Source organism: Diplotaxodon limnothrissa, linkage group LG20, assembly GCF_057381915.1.
Source record: "Diplotaxodon limnothrissa isolate DT_005_m linkage group LG20, D_limnothrissa_male_GT1.1, whole genome shotgun sequence".
In the NCBI taxonomy this organism is placed as follows: Eukaryota; Metazoa; Chordata; class Actinopteri; order Cichliformes; family Cichlidae; genus Diplotaxodon; species Diplotaxodon limnothrissa.
In genome coordinates, this window is record NC_140615.1 from 12330914 (window position 1) to 12345365 (window position 14452).

The 14452-nt window shown below is 41.2% G+C and overlaps 1 protein-coding gene across 1 annotated transcript; it reads right to left on the bottom strand.

The window, feature by feature from the left end:
- Positions 1 to 3168: 3168 nt before the first annotated feature.
- Positions 3169 to 11110, bottom strand: vwa1 (von Willebrand factor A domain containing 1). The gene is made up of 6 exons (XM_085344579.1): positions 10747 to 11110; positions 6975 to 7532; positions 5722 to 6045; positions 5082 to 5357; positions 4612 to 4887; positions 3169 to 4060 (listed from the first exon to the last, which is right to left on the bottom strand). Exons 1-6 carry the CDS (start codon positions 10829 to 10831, stop codon positions 4032 to 4034), a joined length of 1548 nt encoding a protein of 515 aa, XP_085200705.1. The 5' UTR covers positions 10832 to 11110; the 3' UTR covers positions 3169 to 4031.
- Between the last annotated feature and the right edge of the window lie 3342 nt (positions 11111 to 14452).

Below are 14452 nucleotides of genomic sequence, written 5' to 3' on the forward strand. Positions count from 1 at the left end.
GCAGCCCTCAGTTCATTCAGTTAATAACACAATGTTTTTGTTTTTGTTGTTGTTGTTTTTCGGGCGGGGGTGGGGAGGTGGGGTAGATACTATTTGTGAATGTACTTATTTTGTTTCACTATGCTCCGATTAACTATAACTAAAACCTCTATTTGAGAGGTTTGCGTGATGCATTAGTATTTTCTAAGGAAGTAAAGGCATGGAGTAGGCGAGGCATGCTTTGGTTTTGCTAGTAAAATGTGAAATAGGTGCAGGGTAAAGGGGTAAAGGAGGGGTAAAAATGTGGGTAAAGGAGATGGCTTCATATATTGTATTGGAACGACTTACTTATATTGTCAGAGGAAAGGGCGTAGATTTTGAAGAAATAGGGTTACCTTTAGCTGAGTTTCTGAGACATTATGAAGTGAATTAATTTAGAAAATGATACTTGGTGCTGAGTTTTTTTTGTTTGTTTGTTTTTTGTTGTTTCTCTTCTTGCTTTGTTTGTTTTACCCATGCTGTGCATTGGTTTTGTTTTATTTTATATTATTATTATTTTAAATCTATATTTGTTTATTTTGGGGACTATGATGTTTAATATAAATCTTATGTTAACTGTACTATTATTCTTTGCTTGTTCTGTAATATAAAACTCAATAAACATACTGTTTAAAAAAAAGTCCTCCAGAAGGCACAGAACCAGCTTTCAATGAACAGCTGAGCATCCAACATCTGCATGGAGGAGAGGAAGGCACTCACATTGCTTAGTAAAAACAACAGCGTTATCATCTTTCCGGGAAGCTAGGGCAGGTGCACGGTTTTGCTAAACCAGAAAGACTATCATGAGAAAATTCTGTCACTGTGGTTACAGGAAGAGGGTGATAGATTGTCTGTAGCAGTTAGAACAAGACAATGTTATTGACCAGCCCTCATAACACAGGATATACCCAGGGGAAGCTACATCAAGTATGGTTCACCGAAGATATATAAACAATGTGTACCTTTAAGACCAATTGTTTGTATGATCAACTCGGTCACCTATAACATCTCAAAGTTTCTGGCTTTTGATCCTCAGTCCATTGGTAGGCAGCTCTAAACACCACATCCAGAACATCATTATGGAGGCAGGTGAAACAATGGTCTCGTATGATGTAACATTTCTCTTCACCTGCGTTTGAGTCACTGAAGTGGAGGTAGCTCACGAGGGATAACAGGACCTCTCTCAGCACCTACCAAGCGTGTTTTACTCTTAGAACTGTGTCTTCATTCCACATATTTCACATACAAAGGTCAGTGCTATCCTACACCACCAAGTCATTGGTTCAGGTATGTGGATGACACCTGGGTGAAATTCAGATCTCAGGACTTACCACAATTCAAGGATCATATTAACTTGGTGGAGCAACACATTAAGATATTTAAAAGCTACAGCTTTTATCTTTAATAAAACAGCTTACAGCTGTACTGTTAACCCACGCATAGGATCAGTATTAAGTTTTGACTCTCATCATCCACTGGAGTATCCACTGGGTGTCATCAGGACGCTACAACACAGAGCAAACACCATCCCCACAGACAGAGCAGCCAGGGAAACAGAAGAACATCACGTCAAGAAAGCCCTGAGTAAATGTGGTTATCCCAGCTTGATAAATGTTCTACTGATTTAGTAAGTAAAATTAAATTGAAGTGAAACTGAATGTAACCCCTAACCAAACCTAAAGTCTTAATTTGCACAGCCAACAACATAAAATAAACAGAAATCAACCAAAACTCTTGGATGTATTTTCTTTCTAAGTCACTTTTGACGTGGCATTCATGCAAGTTAATGACTGTGATGGAGGATTTTAACATTTTAAATGCATTTTTGTCACAGAACAAGGGCTTCCCGATTTGCCTCCATCACATTCATGTGCCATTCTATTTACCTGTCCAGGCACAAATATGTCACGGTTCTGGGACTTTCTGACCCAGCTTTTTGAGTTCTTGTGTTTTTATATTATGGTTTATGTTTTGAGTCCTTTGTTGTACTGTGTTTGCTATTTCCCTAGGTTTCAGTTATGGTTATCATAGGTTTATTTCTTAGGTTTTGTAATGCGGCTTCCCTATGTTCCATGTTGTGTCTACTGTGCCTTTCTGTACCATGTTTCAGGTTCCTATGGTCTGTCTCCCCAGTTGCTGTTAAGTTTACATGTCTAGAGTTCAGTCAGTGTGTTTCCTGTTTTACTTTGAAGGTCCATGTCTCATGTCAGTATTTCTAGTTTTGCTTCCCTTGTCTAGTCCAGCCTGATTACTCCCAGCTGTGCTCTCCTTCTTTGTCTCATTCCCTCGTTATCCCTCAGTATATTTAAGCCCTGTGTTTCTCTTTGTCAGTGTTGTAGTCTCCCTCATGGCTGTGTTTCCCTGTGTGTTAGTTATCCATGTCCCAGTTTAGTTTTGTTATATTTTTGTGCTGTTCTGCAATAAAGCAGCTTTTTGAGTTTAATTCCTGTGTGGTGAGTTTTGCATTTGGGTCCTTCTCCTGCCTGCACACAGCCGAAACATGACAAAATATAGTTTATCAATTTTTTTTGAGTTTTAGAATCTCCAATGATGTGATGAAAAAAGAAGTAACTGAAAACAACAACACAAGCTTGAAGGGCTGCTAATGTTACTGAAGTGTCCTTCCCCATGACACTGAACCATTTGTTTATGATGCCATGTACCTACAGAAAATCAAACGTGTCCCAAAGCATGACAGCAAATCTGTCACACACAACCGTTTTTCATCTAAAATTTAAAGGAGCCTCAACAGAGGTGTGCTACATTTTCCTCAGTGTTGTGATAGACTAAATCAGCTGCCTCGATAAAAAAATCACAGTAATAAAATAATAAACCAAAATGAAAAAAAGTTGTCTAAATTTATTTCAAAAGATCAATTCTAGAGCTTTGTTGTTTGGAGAAGACCCTGCACAGATTAGAGTGGCTTCGAGAGCAGGCGGAGTCTGGGTGTTCAAAATCAGTCACCTGGACTTTTAACACCTCCAGCTCAAAAAGCATCAGCAGTAGTTTTTAGTCTGTGAGGTCCACCTCCACACATACCCATCAGACTTGGCTGTTTTTCCAGTCAGTAGTATTGTTATATGCTAAAATTTAAAATAAACAACCAAATATGTAAACAAAATTACAAAATGACTTTATTGAAAGCTGGTATTAAATTCCAAAGGCAGTCAGCATAAAATACATGTTTTCAGTATACAGTAAAAGAGAAGCCTGTAATCTTTTCAGTAGGGGGCAGCAGAGACTAGCTATAAAAGAAAGTCTTAAAATGTAAAGAGCATGTCTGTGAAGAAGTTATAGATTCTTATATTTGCATGATTTTCAGATTAATAAATATTACTGGATGTACAAGACATCGGTAGAAGGCTACTCTCAGCTACACAGATCTGCACATCATATACAGCATCCCTCTACTTTCAGCACGTGGTTGGTGTTTTTATAATATCTTGAAAGGTCAAAGCAATCGTAACTGAATCTGCCCAAAGCTTTAATCTTTTGAATATTGTCAACTGAAGCAGAATTCATTGCATTCATCAAAAATGTAAATCAGATGTTTTCTGTGCGTTATGCGGATTTGGGGGAGGGAGCAGATTTGAACACATGGCCCGCATATGGTGGGAACCCCTTTTTCAAAACAAGCCACATAAAACCTCAACATTCCCATCACACCCTTCTCCGTAGCTGCGAAACACACCTACAAATTATGTTTCTTTAATGCACGTCCTTAATGTGAAGCATCATTTAGTACAGGGGCAAACCAGATGAGAAGATAAAAACAGGAAAGTAGTTATTGCTTTGTGTCGCAGATTGCAGTCAGCATGTGGCTGTTTTTCCCCCCCGACTACTCTTAAGTGTCCATAGTTTCCACATGAGTGTTCGGTAAGCCAACCCACACGTCACTCCTGGAGGATTTCCACAGAGGGGAAAGGCAGGGAAAAGAATTATGGATGAAAGTCAGCATTCTTCTCGCCTTCGTCCCTCCATGTTTGGTAAGGTACAGTTGCAGTCTCAGGGTGCTATGATTGGTAGCCATACACTAATGCATCTAAAGGAAAAGAAGGAAAGAAGCAGCTGAGATATTAGTATTTATACATTTTAAGCTCTCAAACTTACATACAAAGTGCACACATGGGGCATTTATTAAGGAATTAAAATAACTAACTGTGATTTCTGCTTCCACTCACAATACAGAGCAACTTTCACTTGCAGAGTTTGCTGCAGTGCAAAATTACATTTAAATAAGTAATTTTAAAGACTATTAATATTTAGTAGCTGTTGCTGGTGAGGCCTGTGGGTTACCCACCTAAACCAGGAAAAGGATCCCAGAGAAAGATGTTTTTTTTCAATGGTCTGATCTCAATAAACAAGACTTATGTGAACTCTGCTCTACTGAGGTACTAATTGAAATCTACTATATGCATGGTTTGATACTGTACCAAAATAGTGCATGAGTTTTTGCTTTGTATAATTTTTTAATTTTCTTTTGGCCTCAGTGTTTTGTAGAAAAACTTCAAACTAATCCATAATATATTAACCAACTAACTTAAAAAAAATTCAATTCCTTGGTGCTTTTTAATCTACCAGGCCCGCACTCACCTGAGTGAAACTGTGCCGTGCAACACAGTCCCTCTCCCCGTGCCGTCCGGTAAATGGGTGACACGCACACTCTAGCCGAAGGGGGCAGGTGCGTGAGCCGTGTTGAGAGGGAGTCGGGTGGCAAGTAGAGGGAGGAGCGCTGACCAGGGGCAGAGCTTTGCTGTCCCTCCCAGGTGAGCCAGTAGCCCCTCAAGCGAGATGTGCCACCGTTCCATTCAACCTCTACTGAGTCACTACCCACTGTAGTCAACTGGAGGTCTGCCAGCGCTGGAGTCACTAGAGACAGAGACCATTCAAAAGTTTGGTTATATTTCGAAAGGAAAGAGAACTATAAAGCAGTGAAGCAAAAAAACAAAACAGCAGGAGAACTGACCATTTCAGAACTGAACGGAACTACAATTATCTGGAATTTAGGATGCAGAATGAATAAGACAATGAAGGAGTGGGATTATGACCTAATTTGACCTCACCTTCTTGAGTGCACACTTTGACAGACATGGCTTTCTCCTTTCCTGAGGCGTGCCTGGCAGTAACAGTGACCAAGTAAGTGGTATCTGGTTGGAGGTTTCTGAGCAGAGTAGAGTTCTGACTTCGACTCAGTTGGACATAGTGCACTTTACCCGTGGGCAGGGCTGAATACTCAACAGAGTAACTCTCAACCATCCCTGGTTGGAGAGGACCCCAGCTGACCCGAACACTGCTTTGTCCAGGCTCGGAAACTGTTACCACAGCTGGGCTCAGCACCTCTGGTGTGTAAGAGAGACAAGAACAATTGCTGAGGCAGTAGAAAAAATATGAGGAGAATATGATGATTTTCACTTTGAATTTTTTCTTCTTCACCGAACCACAAAATAAAATCTTTTACACAAGCTTTTTAATTGCAGTGGATTTAGCTTTTATTTTCTTATTGTGGGCCTATAACAAAGACATTTCATTCAGAATGTCAACAAAATTGACAGTGTTGCATGCAGAACAGATAAAAAGAGCAAATTCCTAAATTTGAGAGACTGCAAAAGCAAATTAGAACTTTGACTTTTTATATTTATAGCAAACCACTGAAAAGGTTTTGTGCAACTTGCAAAGCAAGCGTATATATAGAGAGAACTCAACCTGGTCTAGTTCTGAAGGTGACATGGAGGTCGTTAAAGGCTTGTTCGTTGGACTCTGGTCTCAGTATGGCGATATAGTTGGTGTCAGGCTTCAGGCCAGTTAACCTGGCAGTGCTGGAATCCGCAGTCTGGGTAAGTCTCTGGTACGGAGGTCCTCCAGTGAATACATCAGGCCTACTGGTCTCAACCCCACCGACTCCTCTCCGAAGTTCTTTGAAGAGGATCTCATAGTGGCCCGTCAACCCGGACAGAACGGGTCGCCACTGCAGTGTGGCGGAGCTGGTGGAGACGTCTCGAACGTGAATTCGTTCAGCGCGGATGATCTCTGTTGGAGACGGCAGGATCTCGTGTTAGCGCGTGCACACGTTGTTGGGGTTGAGTTATCATTTTTAATTTTCAAAAAGGAGGAGAAATGATGGTGACAGGACAGAAGGAGCGCTAAAAATGCCTTGGCTTCAGTCAGCTACTCACATAGACTCCCAGACTTTGAAACCTAAATGCATTCACAGCGACAGCACTGAGACAACCTGAAATAGCCAACCCAGTGAGGCCCTGCAACAAAATAACAATTTTCCCAGATGCACTGATATCTGTGATTAAATCCTTATGCACCCAGCAAGGACTGATGCATTCCACCTTGTTCTACACAAGCCCTATTTTCTATTATGCATCATATCTTACAGCTGTTGTATAAATGCTGTAGTGACCCTTGTGAGTGTTATGGCAGTTACCTAATCCATCCAGAGAAATGGCTCATCTTCCAGGTCTCTATATATAAATATATATGTGTGTGTGTCATGTTGGGCATAGTGTTGGATGGAGCAGAAAGAGATGTTGAATCATTAATCCATTAATAGATTGGCCTATCTCATTACAGGGACTCATACACATGCACACAGAGTGTCCCGGCTAGTTGGTCTCCTTGTCTTCAAGAGCATGTGTGGAATTAGGGAGAAGCACAGAGAGACATGTAATACATCACTGAGGCAGGATATAAGTGTTATTGTAGCTGTTTGAATGGAAGGGGGGTTTCTCAAAGCTACTGAAGCGTACGAGCAATCCAGCTTTAATTGGTCAGGATCAATCATAAATAATATTTTTCCCAGTCTCTGTAGTACAGGCATGTGCAGATACACATTTTTTTATTGAGCAGAATGTGTGTTGTGTTCAGTCCAACAACAAATTCTAATTATCTGTTCATTCTTTAAATCTTTTATTTGCAACACATAAAGACACTACCCATGCTGTACTCACCAATAATGGCATCCCGGAATTCCTTTGTGATGATGCTCATATCGTCAATGTCCACAAAGTGCAGGTGGTCCTCCACAGGTGGGCTCACCACCTGCCTCAACACCTGGTAGTTGCCATGGCCAGTGGACACGACCAGCACGGCCACACCATCATCCCGAAGCTGGGCCATCGGTCCAGTCACATCCCCTGGTTTTACCCCATCAGTCAGCCACACTAGCACCCTCGGGAGATTTTCCCGGGCGCCGCCAGCCTTTCCAGGACGCAGGACCCACTCCTTCACCATTTTCAGCGCCTCAACTGTGTTGGTGTCCCCCCTGAGAGGCTTGATGGTTTTCAAAGCGGCCTGAAGGCCACTTTGGGTGCTGTATTTATCAAAGCCGAACTCGAGACGTGGTTTGGTGCCCACCTGCAGAAGTCCTACCCTTACCTGGTCCTCTCCCAGCGAAAAGGGGGAGATGAGCTCGGACAGGAAGGCTAGCATTCGGGAGTGCTCGTAGGATGACACACTCCCCGAGGAATCCACCAAGAAGAGGACGTCCCCCTCACAGCAGTTCAGCACTGTGGAGAAGCAACAAACATCAATACAGTCATTAATATGCATATCAGGCGAGCGGAATCAGTTACTGACTTGCGCCAACAACTCTCTATGATTCTGTTTTTCCACAGGTCTCTTTTCGTGCTTCCCTCTACACACATTTCCATCCTGTTTTTATGAGAGAGAAAAACAGTGTCACAGTGAACAAATCTTATAGAGAAAATTGTTTGTTTTACATGAAAGCAGAAGAAAGTTAAAAGCAAAACCCCCCAAAATAGGCTGTGGTTTTGGAGATAAGAAGACTGTAAAACAAACAGAGGAAGTACAAAACTGATGCAGGCATCATGATACTGTAACTTCAAAGTTGGATAATGGATTAAAGGCATCCAAGCACAAAGCTACGGGTGGATTATTTTTTTTCCCACTCCCTAATTTTGCATATCTTATAACAGAAGCAACAATGCCCAAAGTAGAGGAACAGGCATGACAGTAGCTGTGCTGGGTACTGGTGGGAGAGAGGGAGGGAGTGGAGAAAGGAGGCGGGACGAGGGAAATAAAAGGCGTTAAAAGGAGAGGAATGAAGCTGGGGGGTACTGCCAGTTTCATGTGAGGGATGAAGAGGAATGCTGGATGACCATATACAGAGCAGGAAACAGTAGCACAACAAGCAGAACTTAGCTTCAAATCTACAGATTGTGCACAGATCCAAAAGAAATCCTGCCTACTGTTAAAATCGTCACTCGAGAAATCAGAAACTTTTAAGATGAAGACTTTGGACTACACATATATGACTGCAGAAAATACAGTTATATAGGCGTGTAATTCAGTGTCTCATTTTTTAAATATGTCAAGGTCCAACGCTTGACATGAGGTGTGGACTAGGCTTCAAGGTGTTGAAAGCTGAGCAGCGAAGCATGTATACACACAAATCAAGCGTGTGTGCACACATGCCAGCCTGCATGCTTGCTGCCTTTTCCCCCTCTATCAACCTAAAGAATTCCTTACATCACTCTTGTTTGGAGCAAGAGTGCTGTTGCGTATAGGAGCCCCTTACCTCTGCGTTTGTGCAGGTACGCCTTTATCTTCAGACCTACTGCTGGAGCGAGCCATTTTATCGTTCTTTATTGCCGTGGTTGAATGCTGTCTCGGGTTATCGCATGCACTACAGATCTTAGCTAATGATGTGATGGAGAAAAATGAAGCGTGAGTAAAACAGCAAGCAGATCAGGCTGAGCACCTTACAAAAACATATGAGTATGTTATGAGGGGGTTTTTTGGGGCTAAAAACACAGTGAAGATTTAAATAGGTTGCATGTTGGGATGAGAACGATATGAAAAAGATAAAGCTTGAACAAGAGTAGAAAAGCACTATAGAAGTTTAAATGAATAAAATTGAGTGGTATTCCTGTCTAATTTTGCACATTTTCTTTAAATGACCTTGTTTTTGTACCGTTACATTCGCAGTGTAGTGGTGTCGCTGGTTTGACTGCAGCTCGTAATGCAAAAATCCCCCCTTGGGGTTTTGTCATGAGAAGCATGAAACTCTGCAAAATAGAAACATGCAGAGCTACCCACACTGGTGACGCTTTGTAACATGGGAACAACCAGAAGCAGCCAAAAAATATAAGGCACAGAATTGGTACCAGTGGTTGATGACTGGTCTCTGGAAGGTACAAGGCACTGCCTCAGTATAATACAATACAATAAGCTACTTCATTTTCAGACAGTCTAAGGTCTAAAGCAGGGGTGCCAAATATAGAGCCCAGGGGGCCCGAATCGGGCAGTAAACTGGGCAGCTTTGGAAAATGGGAAGGAGAGCGTTAATTCAGGATTTGTTAAAATGTAAGTTTTACAGCTTTTTCCTTCTGATAAAGATCTCTATACCACACTAAAGTAATCTACCTACTACATAAGTTTCTGGGGTTTTTTTGTTTTGTTTTTTACTATCAGCACGCAGTCAGAAAACAGATTTTCTGTTTACAGGACAGTCTGGATAATGAACTACTAGAACTTTGTTACACATTTATTTGTTAGTGCTGCAAGAATTCTCTCATGTGCTACACTACAGCAACATTTCTCTTGAAATTGCGCTTCTTTTTCTATTAAGACATGGGGTGGGGTTGAAACATAGACTTAAATGTCTTTACACAGGTCTGGCCCACTCACATCAAAGTAAACAGAAAATAAGTTTGACATCCTGGGTTTAGAGCATAGTATAACTTTACTTTTTGAGCCTTTATTAGACATATGGTTAATTATTAGTGATTTATAACTGTTGTTAAAGGTTACAGACATAAGACCTTTATTTAACTAGAGTAAAAACAGCAAGTACATTTATATAAAGCCCAATTACCGTAGACCAAGTTATCTCATCGTATCCCTATAAATGGAACAGCAAAGCATCAGCATATCCCTAACTACAGACACTCATAAATATCCACTCTCACTAAGAAACCTGCCGGTGCCATCACCACCTGGGGAAATCTCTGACACTTTGCGGTCATGAGCTTTGCCAGAATGGCACAAAGGCACTGCTATGATAAGAGCTGATAGGATTGGTTTAGATTTGGAGTCTGCAAATCAGCAGTTACTGATCAGAATTAAAAACATCTTATAAAGAGGAGCATCTTATTGTGCATGTTTAGAAAAAAAACCCATAAGATGCATCAAATCTGTCATTCTTTGCACTCTTGTGTTCTACTAACATTAACCAGAATTATCCTTTAAAAACAAAAAACCTTTTCCAGCAGACCTGGAGGTTATTTGGTCTTCCCCTTATTAGAAGTCTGTTGTAAAGCCCTGAGATGTCATCAACTGACAATAACCTGAGAATTCCCGGGAGCACCTGAAGCCATCCTCAGCATGCCTGCGTGGTCGATCAGAGTGCCCCCACCCATGCCCCTAGCCCTACTGTATGAAGTCGCTACTCCTGGCTGTAAGATTTCATCAACAGATAATTCAATACCTGGAGTCATGCCACTTTACTGAGAACACTGGTGTAATGTCAACCCCACCCTAATCCGCCCCGAGCCCAGCTGTATTCCTTTTATTATGTGGCACCAACGCTTTAAGTCGCTTTATTTACAAAAATTACAGATTATTGTGGCTCACATTGTTTTATTTGTAATCTTCCTCTTTTAAAAAAAATGTTTTTGTCTGCTAGTCGCTATCGCCCCCCTGTTATGCAATGCAAATAATTATAATTAGACTGGTTTCCACTGAATCAACGGCGCTTACCTCCTTCAGGTGGGCTGTTCTGTGCGGTTGAGGGCCGCAGAAGCAAACACATCAGCATCCACGCAAATAACATGTGGCCCTCCATCAGAACTCTTACGAGTTAGCTCCACGGAAGAAAATATATATGTGGGACAAATGTTAGGGCTTCTTCAGTCAACCATACATCCAGCCTGAGGAGCGCACTCCGGGTTAGTAAATCACAGGCAGAGGCATAATTCAGCCTGTATGAGTCACATTCAGCCCGGCTTTTTTTATTTTGCTTCTTATCTTTCTTCTTCTCTGACCATGACCACGCTGTCTGTAACCGGAGTCACTGGGAGTTAAACTTAAACTGGAGCGAAAACTTCCAGACTGCGTGCGTAAGGTTTGGACGCTCCTGATTAACCCAAACGCGCTTCGCCCGCGCTCGGGACACGAAGCGAAACCAAAAATTCCGGGAACACTTTCAAAATAAGATGTCTTACTGCGAAGCAAAGCGGAATGGATTTCTGCCTGAGAGGAACCAAATCGTTTTTTTTAAAGGGGGGGGGGGGGGGGGGGGGGTGTCTTTAATGATTATGTTATTTTGATGTTAAGCAGCCTAATTACCGCCGTAACAAAATAATACTATTAAGGGAAACAAACCCAGGCCCTTTTATTTTTATAACTGTCAAAATAATTTTATTTTACATTTTACAAATGTAAAAATAAATCATGTTCAGCGCTTCATTTTAAAAAAAATTTAAAACAGACATTAAACAAAACCTAAAAACAGTTCATTCAGAAGGTTTCCTTTCAGACTATCACTATTCCTCAAGAGTCAACCTTGTAATTTCTTTAAGTAGTCTTTAGGAATATTTCTCCAGAAGTCTTGAAGGACATTCAAAGCTCCTCTTTGGATCTTGGCTGCTTTTTGTTCTGCTCTCTGTCGAGGTGATCACACTGCTTCAATAATGTTGAGCTCCAGGCTCTGTGGAGACCAGTCCACTGTGTGTTTCTATCCAGGTATGCCTTTACTGGTTTGGCAGAGTGTTTTCTATGGTTGTCATGGTGTCATAAAGCTGCTAATCAGATTCTTTCTGCCTTGTATTGCATAGTGGATCCAAATCTGATGGTACCTTTCTGCATTCATAATTGCATCAGTTTTGACAAGATCTCCAACACCACTGACTGAAATGTAGCCCCAAACCATGACTGAGCCTCCACTGAGTTTTACAAATGGCTCCAGATTCATCCTGACCTCTTCAGTATGGAGTAGCAAAACTTTAACCAAAAAAATTAAAATCACTCCGTCACTGGAGTAATTGGAACTCTCCAGAAAAGAATTTAAAAATCTAGTCTTTTAAGGCTTCAAAAACCCAATTTTCTCAATTAGTATCATGTTATATGGGGCAATGGGGTTCTAAATGAAGCAGAACTAAGGTTTCACATACTTCACAAACAAGAGCAGGGTTCATGTGGGAGAAAAAGATCATATCAACTTGGATTCAAGCATATGTATCAGTGCTTGAACCCAGTCGTGAAAACATTAGTAAGTTTGTTTGGATGTGTAGCCAGCCACTTTCATGATTCTAATGCTTTGCTAGAAAAGTCAACTTTTTTGAAACTGGAAAACAAAGTTTGCATGTGTGGTGTGGTTGCATGATTCCCAATATTTCCCAGAACATTTAAGCTGCCTATAAACTTGTTTCTGCACAGCGTGGAAAAGCAATCAAATCAGTCAACACTGCTGAAGCATGTGAGCAACTGATCCGTTTATTTTGAAGGTAGGACTCCTTGAACTTCCTCGTGGTTACTGTTACTTGACACAACTCGCTCTTTAGCTTTTCACTCCTCCTCTCTCCTGTCTCCCCTGTAACTCAGAATAGTAAATAGGCTCCACTATCCAGGCGTCAACATCTTGAATCTGATCCAGGACAAGAGTTAAGTCTTCAGATTACCCCATTAACAGAGTCTGGAAATAGAGAACCCACCAAAAAAGTCACTTAACAGTTTTTTGCTCACAACTCATTAAAAGGACTCGCCAAAGGGAAGAACTGTCTAATACAGGGTTTGTAACAATTGAAAAATTCAGAAATACGAATAGAAACAAAGGATTTGTACAAATATAACTTTTTTTTATTATATATTGTCTTGTGACATACTTGTAGATTTTGTCCTCAAAGAGTAATATTTAGACTTTTGCATTTATCTTATTTACTATAACGGTAAGACTACCAAGTATTCCAGCTATCCGAAAGATTAAGGAAACCTCTGGTTTACCAAGAGCAACCACAAATACTTTCAGCATTCAAACCACTGGGAGTGAATCTGTGAAATTACACGGCACACAGTCTTGAGAGTGGAAAAAAGGTAAACAGCTCTCCATGCAGACTATTCTCTGTGTTCAACCATTGTGCCTTTTTAAAAACTAAAGTAAGATTTACATGTAGAAAGTAAATAAAGTGGACAATTACGCACAGGCATGCATGAAGTCACCTACTGTATGATTCAACATGGAAACTATTAATATTGTATGTGTGTGAGAGACACAAACAAGGAGGAAAACGGACTGTAGGAGGGAATAAATGGATGGAAGAGGATGTTAGAATTCAAGTGGGACCAAACAAAGCTCTGAATTCTTCTGTGACGCATCGTGTTCAAATACTTGTATTCTTCCAGTAAGACACTGACAGTAGGCACGCCCATCCCAATACACACACCTAGAAACTAAACAACCCCACTACAGTGCAGTCAGTGATTCAGAAGCATTATGAGAGCTGAAATTTCTTTATAATCATCTGTATTGGAAACATTGTGTAATTGTAACTGGCGATAAAAGACAAGTGCAAACATTGAATCATGCTTGCTTGTATTGTGTCATGATTTAAGAAAGAGTCGGACGTCCCTGACAAATTATGTTTGTGATGAGTTGGACATATTTATTTATTTGAATGCAGCCTTGCTAAAACCGGGCCCAAAGCTCCCTGTCACATCACGATCCATTTACACTCTGCTGCTTCTGCTCAACAGACATGCAACATTAATTTCTCTGTGGTTTTTTTGTGGACCTCCCCCTCCAGGGCTGAACAAGTTCTCACAAGCACAGTTGCGGTCCCCATGGTCATTGACACTGTGCCGGATGATTTTTACAGTCTCGTCAGTGAGCTGTAAATCACTTACATTCAGTATACCCCACTCACAGTGACGCGTGTGTGTATGTGCATGCGAGCAGTAAATAGCCTAATATGTATGTGCGCGCACACACACACAGCAACACATTTCTGTCCATATTTCACACTGTCAAACATTGCATCAGTTGTGCAGTGCGTGACCAACTTGTGCCGAGGACACAAACTGTGTTAGTGTTTGATATTGCACTGAAATCCACAGAAATGGCCAGCTGTTTCCACCCAGCACAGCCTCATGTCAACACACTTTCTACCCCTGGCTTGATTACTGTACATTGTCAGTTTATGCGACCTTTACACAGACTTGTTTATGCTCATTTGTGCGCACCTTCATATCCTTGCAGGGGTAACGAATACAAATCTTTTAAGAGGGACAACAACAGCAGAATAAACTTGAACTTTTAGCTGAGGAAAAATAGCTGCAGAGGGAATGGGTGGGACGGGAGGAGAGGCGAATACAGTAAGATGTCATCGAGGCAATGGAAGAGTTTACAACATTTTGTTCATCACAACACTCAGAGCGGGATAACAGGAAGCCTGAAAACAATTTTTAAGCA

Bases quoted from the DNA above. Each gene is read 5' to 3' on its own strand.
- vwa1 (XM_085344579.1), bottom strand. From the start codon at position 10,831: ATGGAGGGCCACATGTTATTTGCGTGGATGCTGATGTGTTTGCTTCTG. The intron at 5,358-5,721 runs GTTGAGTTCTCT...CTTACACACCAG, and splicing joins CACCTTCAGAACTAGACCAG to AGGTGCTGAGCCCAGCTGTG. The intron at 4,888-5,081 runs GTGAGGTCAAAT...CTCTGTCTCTAG, and splicing joins CAAAGTGTGCACTCAAGAAG to TGACTCCAGCGCTGGCAGAC.